Below are 18783 nucleotides of genomic sequence, written 5' to 3'. Positions count from 1 at the left end.
TTGTCATAGAAACACTTACAGCAAAGTTTTGTTTATTGTCATAGAAACACTTACAGCAAAGTTTTGTTTATTATCAAAGATATACTTACAGCAAAGTTTTGTTTATTGTCATAGAGATACTTACAGCAAAATGTTGTTTATTGTCATAGAAACACTTACAACAAAGTGTTGTTTATTGTCATAGAGACACTGATAGCAAAACCTTGTTTATTGTCATAGAGACACTTACAGCAAAACGTTGGTTATTGTCATAGAAACACTTACAGCAAAGTGTTGTTTATTGTCATAGAAACACTTACAGCAAAGTTTTGTTTATTGTCATAGAGATACTTACAGCAAAATGTTGTTTATTGTCATAGAAACACTTACAGCAAAGTTTTGTTTATTGTCATAGAGATACTTAAAGCAAAATGTGTTTATTGTCATAGAGATACTTACAGCAAAGTGTTGTTTATTGTCATAGAAACACTTACAGCAAAGTGTTGTCTATGGTCATAGAAATCCTTACAGCAAAGTGTTGTTTATTGTCATAGAAACACTTACAGCAAAGTGTTGTTTATTGTCATAGAAACACTTACAGCAAAGTTTTGTTTATTGTCATAGAGATACTTACAGCAAAATGTTGTTTATTGTCATAGAAACACTTACAGCAAAGTTTTGTTTATTGTCATAGAGATACTTACAGCAAAGTGTTGTTTATTGTCATAGAGATACTTACAGCAAAGTGTTGTTTATTATCATAGAAACACTTACAGCAAAGTTTTGTTTATTATCATAAAAACACTTACAGCAAAGTGTTGTTTATTGTCATAGAAACACTTACAGCAAAGTGTTGTTTATTATCATAGATACACTTACAGCAAAGTGTTGTTTATTATCATAGAGAAACTTACAGCAAAGTGTTGTTTATTGTCATAGAAACACTTACAGCAAAGTTTTGTTTATTGTCATAGAGATACTTACAGCAAAATGTTGTTTATTGTCATAGAGATACTTACAGCAAAGTGTTGTTTATTATCATAGAAACACTTACAGCAAAGTTTTGTTTATTATCATAGAAACACTTACAGCAAAGTGTTGTTTATTGTCATAGAAACACTTACAGCAAAGTGTTGTTTATTGTCATAGAAACACTTACAGCAAAGTGTTGTTTATTGTCATAGAAACACTTACAGCAAAGTGTTGTTTATTGTCATAGAGATACTTACAGCAAAATATTTTTTATTGTCATAGTGTTAAACAATCTTATAAAAACAAAAAGAATTTTATGTAGGAATGAAAATCAGTAAAAAGGACTAGATTCAGACACTCCAGGAGGGTTAGGGTTTGAATTGACTTTAAACCATTGACTGTTTGATTAGATACAGTAGGTACATACCAGATTGGACTGAAGTGGTGGGTCGTACCCATGTTCCAGAGCTGCCCGTACAAGGGAGGTAACTGCTTCTGCACCCCAGCACCGCATACCTTGGTGGGGATGCTGGCATACCTAGTATAACAATGACAGGATATGTGAGTATATAAGACAATTATATTTTATTTAAAATGTTTACATAAACACTCAATATATTTCACACAAGCCATGATGTTTTTTTAACATTCATTATTTTACAAATATTTTGAGGATGGATGTTATTAAGAGGCTGTATGTCAACTGTGTTGATGGATGCAGTTTTGGTAGGAGCGATGGGATTGAGTTCCAATTCACTATTCAGAATGTGTTTTTAGGATTGAGTTCCAATTCAGAATGTGTTTTTAGCTGTGAACATTGCCCCCTCGACTTATATTATAATATACTTCTGACACCAGAATTGGAACCCTAACTCAGGCAAATTGCTACTGATGGTCTCTACAGGGCCAAAACTTTAGGAAGTGCCATTATCTTCTGTGGAGAATGAGGAAATTTTAACTTGTGTTGTAATTGATATACATTTTGTATCCACGAAGAAACCTTGAATGACTAATGAATGGATAAGAAGGATGGCTGCCCTGGTGAATAATTAAGATGCCAAAGTAAAACACATTATACTCTAAAGCTACACCAAACACACAAATTCCGTAAATCTTCTATAATCAACCCCAAATTTCATTAATACAAAATCTAATGATTGCCATAGATGGCAGAAGAAATCCTAGTACCCCCTTGAGATATACTAACTAATGGCAAGGTGGAAATTCTATCATTATCTCAATCTTTCTCGAGTTGTTATGAAACAGCAAATCATGGCACGCGTTTGCACTGGAATGAGCCAAGCTCCTGTAGGTAATGCAATTTTAACATTAACAAAACAGGAAAAAGTTCACTTCTACCAATGTCAGCCCTTTAATTATAGCTATCAATTACAGATACGGCTATAAAATATATTATAACGAAGATGTTGAGGAAACGCGAGTCCCAGGGTGGGAACGAAAACAGCAACTTTGTATGTGTAATGAGTTTGTATTATACATGAGAGATACTGAATGTAATTAGAAGTGTTTTGGTGAGAACAATAAGTGTAGATTTAAGACCACATAAACTGTTTATATCACAAACGCTACATAATGTGCTATGACAGCTATCAATAAACAGTTCTACATATATATGTTACATCATATTGAAAATTATACATTTATCAAAACATCACAATAATCATAATATTAACTGATATGAACATCTTGGTTTAACTCATTCACTCCTGAAATTTTATAATGGACTGGTCTAGTCTTTTGATTTAGAAGAGTCTACATGTGTCTTAGGGGTGAATGAGATAAAAAGCATCAATGTATATATGTATTCAATGCAATATAACTTGTCTTAACCGGCCCTTGTCTTAATTATCAATGTGTATTTCAGCGTCATTGTATGACGTTTTACTTTGCATAGTAATCAAAACATGGATAATCCTGAAACATGACAATACTCGGTCTCGGTGATATACGGTTTCGACAAGTTAAATTGTAAATGCTGATATACTTGCAAACAAAATGATGATAAAGAAATGCCCATCATTCTTAACTTACATAGTGGTGATAAACATATGATATTATAATAATAACAGCAAACAAACAAATACTGTCACAAACAAACGAAATATCATTATGATGTTAATATGTAAACAAAAGCAGCATCGTTTGGTACAGTCACGTAACCTGTCAACAGAGAGCAGACAAATCAAAACATTCTTATAATCCAATCATTTAAACAATGTATTACTATGTATAAATATGCTTAGTTAAAGAAATCAAACACTTGCTAGGATACATATTTTTTGAAAAGTCAAGCTGTTACAATGATCGCATTTACATTTATTGTGAAATTCGATCAGCAAATTCGTCAAGGAAGAGAGAACAAAGGAAACGAGACTTTAACTACCTTTTCTCTCCGACACATTCATCATGTTCTGGAGAAGGGCCAGTCTGGAGGACCAGCTTACTGATCAGTGCCTCAGATAATCTCTGTGAAATCCTGAAAAATACAATAGTAATCATATTTGTATACTTCTAGTCATATATTGTATAACTTATGTTAATGTTCTTGAATTTGGAAACCCAAATGTCGGCTTCAATATGGCATCCGTGTTGTATGTCACTTGATGTCACTTGATGTACCTTTGGTGTTGAAATAAATTGTGTATCCTGGAAAACTGTGAATTTGAAAAAGTAAGCCAGCAAAATAAAAATATTAATTTTGTCAAAATGATATACAATACTTGAATTCAAGTGGTAAATACTACCAGTGCCTCAAGAAATAAAATGGCTACCTCCCCTCCCAATACATTTAACATTTGCTTTGTTTACAATTCATCACTACATTATTTGATGCCTGTTTGGCTGTTTCTTTTTAAAATAAATATTTCATCTTTGTATAAAACATGAAATTGATCTCTCACTTCCTGTCATGACAGCCATGCTGGTTTGACCCCACACTGCTGATTGGTGTTAATCAGAAATCAACACCACGTTGAGCGTTGAAATATGTTCCATTTCGTCCTCACTAACACCTAATATATGTGATATTTCAATAAGAGACTCTCAGAACAATTTACCGACTGATAAAAATAAACACTTTGTTCTGGCATTATTAATTTTCCATACGTGTCTCACACACTAATCAATAGGTTTTCCCAATCAAGCCAATCCTACGACGATGACAGATCTTCGGCTATTAATTCTGTGTCACAGTTGTAAGGAACCAAATCTTCAGAAACGTGATGGAGAATTCTATATATGTGTCCGTACATTACTTTGTATTGTTTGTTGAATGCACCAACAAATTAAATTTCTAAGATTCTATTTTCATTACTAATAACCAAGGTCAAATAAATGGAACATACTCTTAATTTATTAGTTAAAGACAAAATAAATTTAGTCACGACAGGATTTGAGTTTCAATGCAAAAACAATTCTTATCGTTCTATGGTGAATTACTTAAATGGCAAATACAGTAAAATCTGCATAAGCGACTTCCATGCAAAAATACCTGCTTAGTAAGACTTAGTGTTTTCTATGGTATTAAATAACCAATTTTAACACAATTCAACCTATATATATTTTATGTAAAGACCACCTAGCTATAAAGATCAGTTCTCCTCAGTCCCTTGGGTAGTTAATTATAGACAAGTTTGACATGTAGTAATGAATTTAAACAGTCGAGTTTTGGACTATTTCATACTATAGAACTTGTCTTCAGGGAATAATACAACATCTAGTTTTGGCAAGATGTTTTATTCTTGCCTTGCATAAGATTAAGTCTTCCAATTTTATCCTGGATGGTCTAAATTCTTGCCTCAGTTCTTGTCCAGTTTTGGCTTGTTTGGTCTAAATTCTTGCCTCAGTTTTTGTCCAGTTTTGGCTTAATTTGTTTTGTCTAAATTCTTGCCTCAGTTCTTATACACTTTTGACATGTATGGTCCAAATTCTTGCCTCAGTTCTTGACCAGTTTTGGCCTGTTTGGTCCAAATTCTTGCCTCAGTTCTTGTCCAGTTTTGGCTTGTTTGGTCTAAATTCTTGACTCAGTTCTTGTCCAGTTTTGGCCTGTTTGGTCCAAATTCTTGCTTCAGTTCTTGTCCAGTTTTGGCTTGTTTGGTCTAAATTCTTGCCTCAGTTCTTGTCCAGTTTTGACCTGTTTGGTCCGAATTCCTGCCTCAGTTCTTGACCAGTTTTGGCCTGTTTTGTCTAAATTCTTGCCTGAATTCTTGTCCAGTTTTGGCTTGTTTGGTCTAAATTCTTGCGTATGTTCTTGTCCAGTTTTGGCTTGTTTGGTCTAAATTCTTGCCTCAGTTTTTGTCCAGTTTTGGCTTGTTTGGTCTAAGTTCTTGCCTCAATTTTTGTCCAGTTTTGGCTTGTTTGGTCTAAGTTCTTGCCTCAATTTTTGTCCAGTTTTGGCTTGTTTGGTCTAAGTTCTTGCCTCAGTTTTTGTCCAGTTTTGGCTTGTTTGGTCTAAGTTCTTGCCTCAATTTTTGTCCACTTTTGACTTGTTTGGTCTAAGTTCTTGCCTTAGTTCTTGTCCAGTTTTGGCCTATGTAACACTAGAATCTTGCCTCCATGAACCCCATGGTCCAGTCTTTGACTGACTGTTTAGTGTCTTATAGTGGCCTAATGGTGCCCAATGATAATCCAGTGCCCTACTGTAGTATACAGCAACAGGTTCAAAGCATACTTTGGCCCAACGTCATCACATAATCATCATTTACTAAATCAAACTCTTATAAATGTCTTCCTTAACATTTTCCTAATTTTTTGAATTTTTCTGATAAGCTAGGGCACCAGGCCAAACAAAGCCACCATTCTAACTTGAATTAAGGATATGTGATGGCCATTTGTCAGTAGTTTTGGCTCTCAGAATCAAAAGGTGTCTATTTGAGTATCTTCACTGTAAGTGTTGGAGGGGTAATTACAAGTGTTGTGATGGGGTTTACAAGGACTCTGGGACCACTTGGCTTCTTACCTCTCCAGACACCTCTCCATACCTTTCCAACACCCCCTTAGGAAGGTGCTTTACATCGTAGTAGCCCTACTGGACATCTAAAAGCTCTTCAAAACTAAATGAGTTAAAATACCAATAGCACTTTACCTTAAAAATGTGTTTTCATTTCATCATATGGGAGAGGTTAGCAGTACATATCAATTGGCTACAGTCTTCAGCTGCCTATAAGTACAGGCAACACTATTATTTTCTTATCTATACCCATCAGTAATACAGGACAATGTGTGATACCAGGACAAAGTGCCCATGGAAGGCTTATTATACCAAGACATGGATGATATATATACATGTCCATGAACAGATAGCATTCTGATTTCCTGAAGATGAAATGTTTAGGCAGAGTAAGATAGCAAGTCTGGCTTGCTGGCACCATGTAAGGGCATCTAACTAGTTAATATGGAGACAGGCGGGAGTGAATCACCATTTCTGTGAGGAATAATCTTTTATAACAGTATTCTGTCTTAAACTAAGATATATCTCAAATTAAGTGAAAAAAAAATATTGTCGAGAAGAAAGATATTGCTATAACAAGGAAATCTAAACTCGGTTTCAGAGAGAATGGTAACTTGATATGAAGATCCATCACTTGTTTTACAGCCTAAACTGACTTTGTTATGTATAAAGTGACTTCACAGCCACCACTTAATATATATAGATCTTATAACCTTCACCAAACCCTGATCATCTACTCACCATTTCTGGTAAATATTATATACTGTATATTGACATAAAGACACAGTTCAGCATCTTTTTTAATTTCCTGATCTCCATGGTGCTGATAGCCATTAAGTAATTAGTGCCGATAGAGCCTGATTAGGATTTACAACACTGCTGTCATCCTCAGTCTGGTGACTTCCTGTTCAGGTGCGTTCTGGGAGTTAAAGTACATTTGTTCTCCTATAACCTCCCTGTGGTCCTGGCCTGTCTTCCCCTAAACTACTGACTTACTCTCTACTATATATGGACATATCAATTTACGAAGCTTTTAACTTAATTACTGTAGGCGACATTATAATTAAATAAATTCTGTGCCCAACAAAAATGAAATTATATTTCAGGAAGATAAGTAAATCTGATGTAAAATAACTAACACATTGGCCAACATTTAGAGAGGTTTATAAAATCTCATCACTGAAGAACAGACAATCTTATTTTCCCTAAAAAAATTCCAGTAAAGCGCTAAGTCCTTCAGTTCTTGCTTACATCTGAAACATTTCTTTGGTTGGCATGGTAACATCAGCCAGAAATCCTATAAATGTCGCCACCTGTTACAGACAAACAACGTCCTCAACATTTGTCATCCACAAGTGAAGTTTCATAAGTGTTATGCTTCAAAATCTCACTGGAAAAAGCAATTTTCATTGAATGTTCAGATAAGTGTTCAGAACACAGTATTTTTCATTTCAAATTGATACATATTTTTTTCTGAATAGCAGATGTAAATGACATGTTTTGCAAGCAATGCAGACATGTTTTTCAGGAAATCTGAGAAGTTTCAATCTACATTAATGGTGTGGAATTGTTTCAGCTTTCAGGCACTGTAATAAAATAGGTACAAGGATTAGAAATATGATGAACTGTGACGTAACCATGACTACTCAGACTCGAGTTTCCTACAAGTTAAACTAATAGAGTCTAAGATTTACTAAATGTGTCCTTCATGCTGCCATCATTCAGAGCTCACGTTGCAAAAGGTACAATGTTGTATGATGTAATACAATGTAATTAATTTTTGCAATTCGAAACCACAAATGCATCTGATGACATCACAATGACATCACTGTGACATTACAGTGTTTACAGATCCAGCATTGTATTTGCACCAGTTAACACAATGTGTTTACACAAGTTTTTAATTATTTACATGGATATCTAACATTTTATGCCAATTACTTTATTGAACAGTAGTATGTGTGATACAAAAATGATAAAATCACGTCTCTAGTTTAACTTTTGCTTTGATTATAGTTACTGTTGCTATGGTGCATTGTACAACACAGGAGAGTTCCAAAACTTTGGACAGCATTAACTTCCTCCCCATAAAGAGGGATGGTGCACCCTTTTCTCGGATATAAGAGATCAAAACAATAACACATATAGACTCTGTGGTCAATAACATGAATAGCAATATGTTGGAGCAGTTGTAAATCTGTCTTTGAAATTGAACATTTTCTGTTTATCTGGTCAGGTGTCATTTGGTGACCTAGCTGCTGTACAATTTCTTTATTTACTATAAAACTATTGCGAAGTGAAACTGCTCCATATGCAGACACTTTTATTTGTTATAACGAACAATATCATATAAAATGTTCGAAGTGTAATATACAGGAAAAGGGTGCGCCGAGAGAATTTTTCGAAGGGTGTTAATATAGCATACATATGATGTCACATGACTACCCAAAGGAAAGATAATCACGTTATACATTTGCCGGCAATTCCCAACCATGGCAATGTAATGTTGGAAACCAAGGCGATTAGGTAATGCAGGTTGTTCTATTTTAATGTGACAGTAATTGACCTCATAGTTACTAAACAATGGTGTCCTGATGATCACCTGACAAAAAGGACATCGTTTTAAAACAGGGTTTTACCGTTCACTGGTAAATCAATCTCAACCGAACACAATTAAACTGTGACAAACTCAGACACACTACAGTACACCACTTTATAAAGGTCCATCAGAGATATTTGGAGAGAGATTAATTTTAATGACGCCTCTCTTTGACAAAATTACATATTATCCTTCTACAAGGTGATGCAAGTGTTTGTAACTTTGGGACCAATTACATAAGATTGATGATTGTGTGTAAATGGTGACCGAAAAATACCAGAAATGCACTTCTCAGCAGCCAGGGCAACAAGAAGCAAACAGCTTCATCTTCATCCATTAAGTTTATTTTTTACTTTTTATCTTAATAACAAGAAATTAAAACCTAATCTTTGGATAACACATTGTTTATAACTTCTTGTTGTTTATATACAGGTAGAGTAACAATCCAAAACTAATCACAAAATCAAATGTCACAATATTGTCAATCACAAAATCAAATGTCACAATATTGTTATTGGGGTTGCTATATAGACATCTTCAATTTTATTTAATGAAATCCATCAATAATGCACATAAGAAGAATATTTGCCCATCCAAGATGAAGTTGAACAAGGGAGACATAGGAATCATCAGAGAATTCAAAGGTTGTGTGAGGTCTGTAACGCCAATGATATTGAAGATAATTTCAATTTATACTTATATGCACATTAACATTTGCAAGGTTTTGAAATGTGCACTCATTGATATTATGTCTGATGAAATGGTATATATAAATAATCATACATTATGTGCCTCTTTTGTTATGCAAAATGTAGTTATATGTAATCTGCATTGTTATATTGTATATGTTTATGTCATCTCTCAAATGTGTTAATAACAAGGAAATAAAATTACCTGAATCTGAATCTATAGTCTATGGGTTGTTAGTTCACCCCTGATTACCCCTGTCTATGGGTTGTGTGTACACCCATGATTAGTTGTACACCCATGATTACCCCTGTTTATGGGTTGTGTGTACACCCGTGATTACCCTGTCTATGGGTTGGGTGTACATCCCTGATTACGCTGTCTATGGGTTGGGTGTACACCCCTGATTACCCCTGTCAATGGGTTGTGTGTACACCCCTGATTACCCCTGTTATGATGGTTGGGTGTACACCCCTGATTACCCTGTCTATGGGTTGGGTGTACACCCCTGATTACCCTGTCTATGGGTTGTGTGTACACCCCTGATTACCCCTGTCTATGGGTTGTGTGTACACCCCTGATTCCTGTCTATGGGTTGGGTGTACACCCTGATTACCCCCTGTCTATGGGTGTGTGTACACCCTGATTACCCCTGTCTATGGGTTGTGTGTACACCCCTGATTACCCTGTCATGGGTTGTGTGTACACCCCTGATTACCCTGTCTATGGGTTGTGTGTACACCCCTGATTACCCCTGTCTATGGGTTGTGTGTACACCCCTGATTACCCTGTCTATGGGTTGTGTGTACACCCCTGTCTATGGTTGTGTGTACACCCTGATTACCCCTGTATGGGTTGTGTGTACACCTGATTACCCCTTTATGGGTTGTGTGTACACCCCCTGATTACCCCTGTCTATGGGTTGTGTGTACACCCCTGATTACCCCTGTCTATGGGTTGTGTGTACACCCCTGATTACCCCTGTCTATGGGTTGTGTGTACACCCCTGATTACCCCTGTCTATGGGTTGTGTGTACACCCCTGATTACCCCTGTTTATGGGTTGTGTGTACACCCCTGATTACCCCTGTTTATGGGTTGTGTGTACACCCGATTACCCTGTCTATGGGTTGTGTGTACACCCCTGATTACCCCTGTCTATGGGTTGTGTGTACACCCCTGATTACCCCTGTCTATGGGTTGTGTGTACACCCTGATTACCCTGTCTATGGGTTGTGTGTACACCCCTGTCTATGGGTTGTGTGTACACCCCTGATTACCCCTGTCTATGGGTTGTGTGTACACCCCTGATTACCCTGTCTATGGGTTGTGTGTACACCCCTGATTACCCTGTCTATGGGTTGTGTGTACACCCCTGATTACCCCTGTTTATGGGTTGTGTGTACACCCTGATTACCCTGTCTATGGGTTGTGTGTACACCCTGATTACCCTGTTATTTGTGTGTACACCTGCGTTATGGGTTGTGTGTACACCCCTGATTACCCTGTCTATGGGTTGTGTGTACACCCTGATTACCCTGTCTTGGGTTGTGTGTACACCCCTGATTACCCTGTCTATGGGTTGTGTGTACACCCCTGATTACCCTGTCTATGGGTTGTGTGTACACCCCTGATTACCCCTGTCTATGGGTTGTGTGTACACCCCTGATTACCCCTGTCTATGGGTTGTGTGTACACCCCTGATTACCCCTGTCTATGGGTTGTGTTACACCCTGATTACCCTGTCTATGGGTTGTGTACACCCCTGATTACCCCTGTCTATGGGTTGTGTACCCTGTTATGGGTTGGTTGTGTCTATGGGTTGTGTGTACACCCCTGATTACCCCTGTCTATGGGTTGTGTTGTACACCCCTGATTACCCCTGTCTATGGGTTGTGTGTACACCCCTGATTACCCCTGTCTATGGGTTGTGTGTACACCCCTGATTACCCCTGTCTATGGGTTGTGTGTACACCCCTGATTACCCCTGTTTGGTTTATAGTGTTGTGTGTACACCCCTGATTACCCTGTCTATGGGTTGTGTGTACACCCCTGATTACCCTGTCTATGGGTTGTGTGTACACCCTGATTACCCCTGTCTATGGGTTGTGTGTACACCCCTGATTACCCCTGTCTATGGGTTGTGTGTACACCCCTGATTACCCCTGTCTATGGGTTGTGTGTACACCCCTGATTACCCCTGTCTATGGGTTGTGTGTACACCCCTGATTACCCCTGTCTATGGGTTGTGTGTACACCCCTGATTACCCCTGTCTATGGGTTGTGTGTACACCCCTGTCTATGGGTTGTGTGTACACCCCTGATTACCCCTGTCTATGGGTTGTGTGTACACCCCTGATTACCCTGTCTATGGGTTGTGTGTACACCCTGTCTATGGGTTGTGTGTACACCCCTGTCTATGGGTTGTGTGTACCCCCTGATTACCCCTGTCAATGGGTTGTGTGTACACCCCTAATTACCCCTGTCTATGGGTTATGTGTACACCCATGATTACCCCTGTTTATGGGTTGGGTGTACACCACTGTCTAAGGGTTGTGTGTACTCCCCTGATTACCCCTGTCAATGGGTTGTGTGTACAACCGTGATTACCCTTGTCTATGGGTTATGTGTACACCCCTGATTACCGATGTCAATGGGTTGTGTGTACACCCGTAATTACCCGTCTATGGGTTGTGTGTACACCCCTGATTACCCTGTCTATGGGTTGTGTGTACACCCCTGATTACCCCTGTCAATGGGTTGTGTGTACACCCCTGATTACCCCTGTCTATGGGTTGTGTGTACACCCCTGATTACCCGTCTATGGGTTGTGTGTACACCCCTGATTACCCCTGTCTATGGGTTGTGTGTACACCCCTAATTACCCCTGTCTATGGGTTATGTGTACACCCCTGATTACCCCTGTCTATGGGTTGTGTGTACACCCCTGATTACCCCTGTCAATGGGTTGTGTGTACACCCCTGATTACCCCTGTCAATGGGTTGTGTGTACAACCGTGATTACCCTTGTCTATGGGTTATGTGTACACCCCTGATTACCGATGTCAATGGGTTGTGTGTACACCCGTAATTACCCGTCTATGGGTTGTGTGTACACCCCTGATTACCCTGTCTATGGGTTGTGTGTACACCCCTGATTACCCCTGTCAATGGGTTGTGTGTACACCCCTGATAACCCCTGTCTATGGGTTGTGTGTACACCCCTGATTACCCGTCTATGGGTTGTGTGTACACCCCTGATTACCCCTGTCTATGGGGTTGTGTGTACACCCCTGATTACCACTGTCAATGGGTTGTGTGTACACCCGTGATTACCCCTGTCTATGGGTTGTGTGTACACTCCTGATAACCCCTGTCTATGGGTTGTTTGCACACCCCTGATTACCCTGTCTATGGGTTGTGTGTACACCCGTGATTACCCCTGTCTATGGGTTGTGTGTACACCCCTGTCTATGGGTTGTGTGTACACCCCTGATTACCCGTCTATGGGTTGTGTGTTCACCCTTGTCTATGGGTTGTGTGTACTCCCCTGATTACCCCTGTCAATGGGTTGTGTGTACACCCCTAATTACCCCTGTCTATGGGTTGTGTGTACACCCTTGATTACCCCTGTCTATGGGTTGTGTGTACACCCCTGTCTATGGGTTGTGTGTACTCCCCTGATTACCCCTGTCTATGGGTTGTGTGTACACCCCTGTCTATGGGTTGTGTGTACACCCCTGATTACCCCTGTCTATGGGTTGTGTGTACACCCCTGATTACCCTGTCTATGGGTTGTGTGTACACCCCTGTCTATGGGTTGTGTGTACACCCCTGTCTATGGGTTGTGTGTACACCCCTGTCTATGGGTTGTGTGTACACCCCTGATTACCCCTGTCTATGGGTTGTGTGTACACCCCTGTCTATGGGTTGTGTGTACACCCCTGTCTATGGGTTGTGTGTACACCCCTGTCTATGGGTTGTGTGTACACCCCTGTCTATGGGTTGTGTGTACACCCCTGTCTATGGGTTGTGTGTACACCCCTGTCTATGGGTTGTGTGTACACCCCTGTCTATATGTTATGTGTTGTACACCTCTTTCTATGGCCTGAGGACACAGATACCCATCTGATGTCTAGATGTCTGATGCGACTAGTGGAGAATCAGAAGACAGACATGACCTGACCAGGTCCTAACACTATTAGTCCCTCACTATAACACAATCAAACCTAGTCTGTCTACATAAACACTGCTCTGATACTTATCCTGTCAGTCCAATGGTTCGGACACAGACAAATATATTGGCAAATTAGTTTTACAAGAAAGATTCTGATTTAATTTATCAGAACATCATCTCAACAAAATGGGAACAAGTCAGAGAAGGAATGTTTTTCTCTACTTTGTTTTCCAATAAACATTTTTTTATGATTGATATCAGGCTAAATACAACATACATTAATGACATGCTTGCTCCCCTTACATACGTGACATTACTCAGTTCAAGAAGGACATGATCCTTTGGTATTGTTCAGCACCACTGACAAGTAACCAACACCACCAGTTACAGAAAGCCAATTATGTGTCATATTATGAATAAAGTGCATTTGGTGCAAGCACACACAGATGGTCATATGGCCAATAGATTTGTATTTTTTTATCAGATTAGTCAGCTCTGAAGATGTTCATACAAAGAATGCAAACTTATAGGACAGCAGCAGGTGAGATTTGTGTTGTATGACATTTATTTTTATTTTTCTAATAATTAGCTTGTTGCCATATTTAAATCAGCTATGCAAGTGAAGATTATAACATAACTGACAAAATAATGCCAGAATACTGAAAAAGTATTGATATCATTCTTGTGATATCCTGATACAATAAGGAGACACAAGAGTTATCTCCTCTTGTGACCTGCTACACTGTGATAACACCAGAGTTATCTACCCTTGTTTCCTGCTACACCTGACATAAATCAATGACAAGTCTTAATAACTTAGTAACACCAGAGTTATCTCCCCTTGTATTCTGTAATGCTGTGATGACACCAGAGTTATCTCCCCTTGTATCTTGTATTGCTGTGGTGACACCAAAGTTATCTCCCTTTGTATCCTGTATTGCTGTGGTAACACCAGAGTTATCTCCCATTGTATCCTGTATTCCTGTGGTAACACCAGAGTTATCTCCCCTTGTACCTTGTATTCCTGTGGTAACACTGGAGTTATCTCCCCTCGTATCATGTATTCCTATGGTAACACCAGAGTAATCTCCCCTTGTATCCTGTATTCCTGTTGTAACATCGGAGCTATCTCCCCTTATATCCTCTATTCCTGTGGTAACACCAAAGTAATCTCCCCTTGTATTCCGTATTTCAGTGATGACACCAGTTATCACCCACTTGACTCCCTAACATACATAGATAGAATTGTATTTTACTAACAGTAAAGGTGATCCTTTTAGTAAATGGCAGAATGCCGTAAAAAGTTTGCGAAGATAAACTATTGAGTTATTTTTTGTGTGAGATGATAAGAAGCACTTTGATGTGAAGGTATTAGTAATGTTTGGCGTATCTGTTATAAGAGTTGTCCTCCCTAAACAGCTGCCTCACACAGCTATCTAATAGTTTATCAGATATGGCTAAGTGATTGAAGAGGAATTAATTGTAGTGTGGAGTGTTCATACACTCAGCAAATCATATATTCCAAATTCTCACCAGGAAATTAACAATATCAAGCTTGAAAAATAAAATATTTAAAAAGGTAACTTTACATCAATTTAAGTTCTTGAAATAATTTACATTTAATCTGTAAAGTGTAAAATTTCAAACAAAACAACCGTTCAGACATCATAATAATGATGATGTTGGTTGTAGGGCGATCATTATAAGATAAAACATGTTACGGTGGGTAAGGAGGCTTCAGAGTTATGTATCTGATTACAAGTGAAAATTCAAACTGTCTTTATAATGAAGGAGTACTGATAAAATATATATATATATGGAACAAAAGATCTGCCATTATTTGGGGATATGTCTTAATTAGTGTCTTCCTATTATATTTATATACTGACCTAGTTACTAACCTGACATAGTTACTGACCTTTCTTAGTAACTGCCTGTTTTAGTTACTGAATTAGTTACTAACCTGACCTAGTTACTAACCTGGCCTAGCTAATGTCCTGTTTTAGCTACTGTCCTAGTTCCTGACCTGTCTTAGATACTGACCTCGTTACTAACCTGACTTAGTTACTGACCTGTCTTAGTTACTGCCTGTTTTAGTTACTGAATTAGTTACTCACCTGACCTAGTTACTAACCTGGCCTAGCTAATGTCCTGTTTTAACTACTGACCTAGTTTCTGACCTGTCTTAGTTACTGAACTCGTTACTAACCTGACCTAGTTACTAACCTGACCTAGCTAATGTCCTGTTTTAGCTACTGACCTAGTTACTGACCTGTCTTAGTTACTGAACTCGTTACTAACCTGACCTAGTTACTAACCTGACCTAGCTAATGTCCTGTTTTAGCTACTGACCTAGTTTCTGACCTGTCTTAGTTACTGACCTGTCTTAGTTACTGAACTCGTTACTAACCTGACCTAGTTACTAACCTGACCTAGCTAATGTCCTGTTTTAACTACTGACCTAGTTTCTGACCTGTCTTAGTTACTGAACTCGTTACTAACCTGACCTAGTTACTAACCTGACCTAGTTACTAACCTGACCTAGCTAATGTCCTGTTTTAGCTACTGACCTAGTTACTGACCTGTCTTAGTTACTGCCTGTCTGAGTCCATGTTTCATTTTGAATGCTGACATGTCTTCAGTCTTTAATCTGTCTTGTCTCTGACCTTTGCCTAAGTCAATGACTTAATAACTTACCTTTCATGCTGATCAATTTTAATTACTCACCTGTCTTGTTTCTGACTTGTCTTAGCCACTTTCCTTGTTAAATGAATTCTGAAAAAAATGAATCAATATCACAAATTACAGACAAATAACTAACAATTACTATTATTACTTCAGATGTATTGTATAAACAACAATTTCCCCTTTTGTGATTGTTTAAAAAATCTTCATTTTGATGACAAACATCCATTGTCCTTTGATATCAAAATGTAGACTCTAGTTTCAACAACATGTAATAGCAAGTTAACTTTTTTAATCCCTTTGTTTTCCAGTGAATTCACTTGCATTTTTTGCAAGGTATTTATGTCTCACGCAATAGCTAGATAATGATAAGTTAAGAGTTAGAATAGAGAAGTTACAAAAGGGCCGCTTATTTCAACACAATTTTTATTTCAAAATCCACTTCAATGCGATCATATCATGTAAAGAAGAAAATGTTGCAGTCCTTTTCATTAAAAATTCTAGGATATTGTTTTAAACAATTTCAATGTTGCTCCCTAAATAAGGCTGGCAGAATATTAAATTAATTCTGAACCTTATTGTATAAAATCTCAAAAGAAATAGTATGCTGTATGTAGATTCAAGCTGCTAGAAACATTGATTTGTAGTTTGTTGACATGTTTACATGTAGTTTTCCCCTTTCAGACTCCCATAAAAAGTACTCCGAATTCTCCACAATTCTAATGGCAATTGAAGCGAACAAAACTTAACCTCTTCCAAAAGTTCATGTCATTCAATTATTGAATTTATCATAATTAGTTTAAATTTCATTCCACATGATCAAAGACATAAATTTTAATCAGATTAGAAATGTTTTCCAGTGTTTAATACACATTTCAGGAGACTTGATGGAGACTGCTAATTAAATTGTTTGCCTTTTAATTGACAACATATTTTTTATTTAAAAGTACAAAGTACAGCTATCAGGAAAAGGAAAAGCATTCAGAAAAACAGCCTATAAATTATAGGCAAAGCTTTTTCTTCAAATCACACACACACTACAGCATTAGTTTGACCAAAAATACGTTTTGTAGTATTCATACATGAAATTAGATAATCCAATTATATATACCGTATCTCAGTTCAAATCCCATTACAAGTCATTTATAAGTTCCTATCAATAGTTAAATGACACATGTCTGTTTATATGGGGCACAAAATTAAAATTAATTTCTTTTCATATTTCATTCTTAGAAATAATAGATAATTCATCTTACAGAGATATAACACATAAGAAATAATAATGTAGATACACTCTAATTTTTATATTACATATATCTCCATAACATAGAAATTCAATCGTAACCACTGAAATTCCAAATTTCTTTGGACGTTGTTTTTTCTTTGAAACACTTGTGTCATAGTTTTAGCTAATCAGAGACGCTGTTACAAATGGTGACATCAATTTTTGGATTATGAGATGATAACAGAAATTCTAAGCCAATGAAAATGCTTGTTTCGAGCAAAATTTGTTTATATGAAATATGATGATCAGCAAAAGTAGGTAAGAGTGCTGTTTGGTGATTTTTCTCTGGGGACTCCAGCTTTCCTTCGTCACCTGTACCTGTCTTTAAATGACTGACAGTTAATAGAACCTTATGTAAAAACAAACAAGTAAGCCTTATTTATTTAGCCAGTTATTTACTTTTGCTAGCTCATCATACAGTAAAATGTGCTTTTTGGAAATTAGGAAATGAACCAGTCTGAGCTGTTATGACTGTTCATATAAACATGTTGCCAAAATAACTAGCGAGCGACTGATATAAAACATGTTGCCATATTTAGCACACAAGAAAGTGTCATCATTCACCGATTCAGTGATACTTTGGATGTGTCTAACACAACTTTTGTGTAGGGGTTTGACAGGATGCTGGATTCGGAGGAGAGAACATGACTGATGAAGGATGCTTGCCTCAACATGGAGTCATTAAGTCTAGTTGCTAAGAAGTTTTACTCCATTTTCCTATCTCTGGTTTCTGGCTGGGAAGGCACGCAGACTGAGCAGCTTCCTCTGTGTTCCCGCTCAGTGAATCGACAAATAATGCTTCCTGCACCAGGCTAATTGTTGGAGTGTGGAGCAGCCCTCTTATATTTCTCTGATACTGTGTTGCAGCAGCTTTCCGTGTCCCTCGGGGTTAGTGAATGATATGGTAATGAGTATATTGTACAGAGTGACAACTGAACACATAACTTAACATGAAGTGCCCAATAAACTCATCAAGGTGATCAGACCTGACAATGGTGTTCAGTTTTTATACTTTGTAGAAACAATGTGGAGATTTTAGTGTTTTTTTATGAGAATTAAATTTGCCAGAATTTATATGTTTTACTTCAGAGACGGGAGATAGCATAATGTAATATGACATAAAAATAGTACTGAATGGTACTGAATTTTACTGCAAAATATAGCAGGGATAACTCTACAACCAATAAGCATCCTAAATCATTCAGGATCTTGATTAAATTACCAGAGACCACAGATAAAGTATAATGAAAACATTCGGAGAGAAGATTTCTCTGGTATCTCAGATTTTCTGATGTCCTCACAAGGACAGTGTAATTGTTTATAGTAGAGATTGTTCTACAATCATTCTGATTTTGTAGACCTGAATTAATGCTGTACATAATTCTGTACAACCCTAGATATAGGTGGTGGATATTGTAATCCCACGTACTT

General features: G+C 37.6%; 1 protein-coding gene and 1 long non-coding RNA gene across 4 annotated transcripts in view; both read right to left on the bottom strand.

Moving 5' to 3' along the window:
• The window catches only part of LOC138336414 (protein MON2 homolog), a 576914-nt gene that overhangs the window by 42690 nt on the left and 515441 nt on the right, over positions 1 to 18783 (bottom strand). For all 3 annotated transcript variants that reach the window (XM_069285900.1, XM_069285901.1, XM_069285902.1), the window contains one exon: positions 1379 to 1489. In XM_069285900.1, the coding sequence (XP_069142001.1) occupies positions 1379 to 1489 (111 nt within the window). The remainder of the gene's footprint in view (positions 1 to 1378; positions 1490 to 18783) is intronic.
• The window catches only part of LOC138336418 (uncharacterized), a 63589-nt gene continuing 46801 nt past the window's right edge, over positions 1996 to 18783 (bottom strand). Inside the window, exons 3-4 of the long non-coding RNA XR_011210423.1 lie at positions 16110 to 16157; positions 1996 to 3448 (exon numbers count right to left, since the gene is read on the bottom strand). This is a non-coding gene — a long non-coding RNA (uncharacterized lncRNA). The remainder of the gene's footprint in view (positions 3449 to 16109; positions 16158 to 18783) is intronic.

The sequence above is a fragment of the Argopecten irradians genome, chromosome 12 (assembly GCF_041381155.1).
Source record: "Argopecten irradians isolate NY chromosome 12, Ai_NY, whole genome shotgun sequence".
Lineage (NCBI taxonomy): Eukaryota > Metazoa > Mollusca > Bivalvia > Pectinida > Pectinidae > Argopecten > Argopecten irradians.
This window is presented reverse-complemented; position numbering and strand designations above follow the sequence as displayed.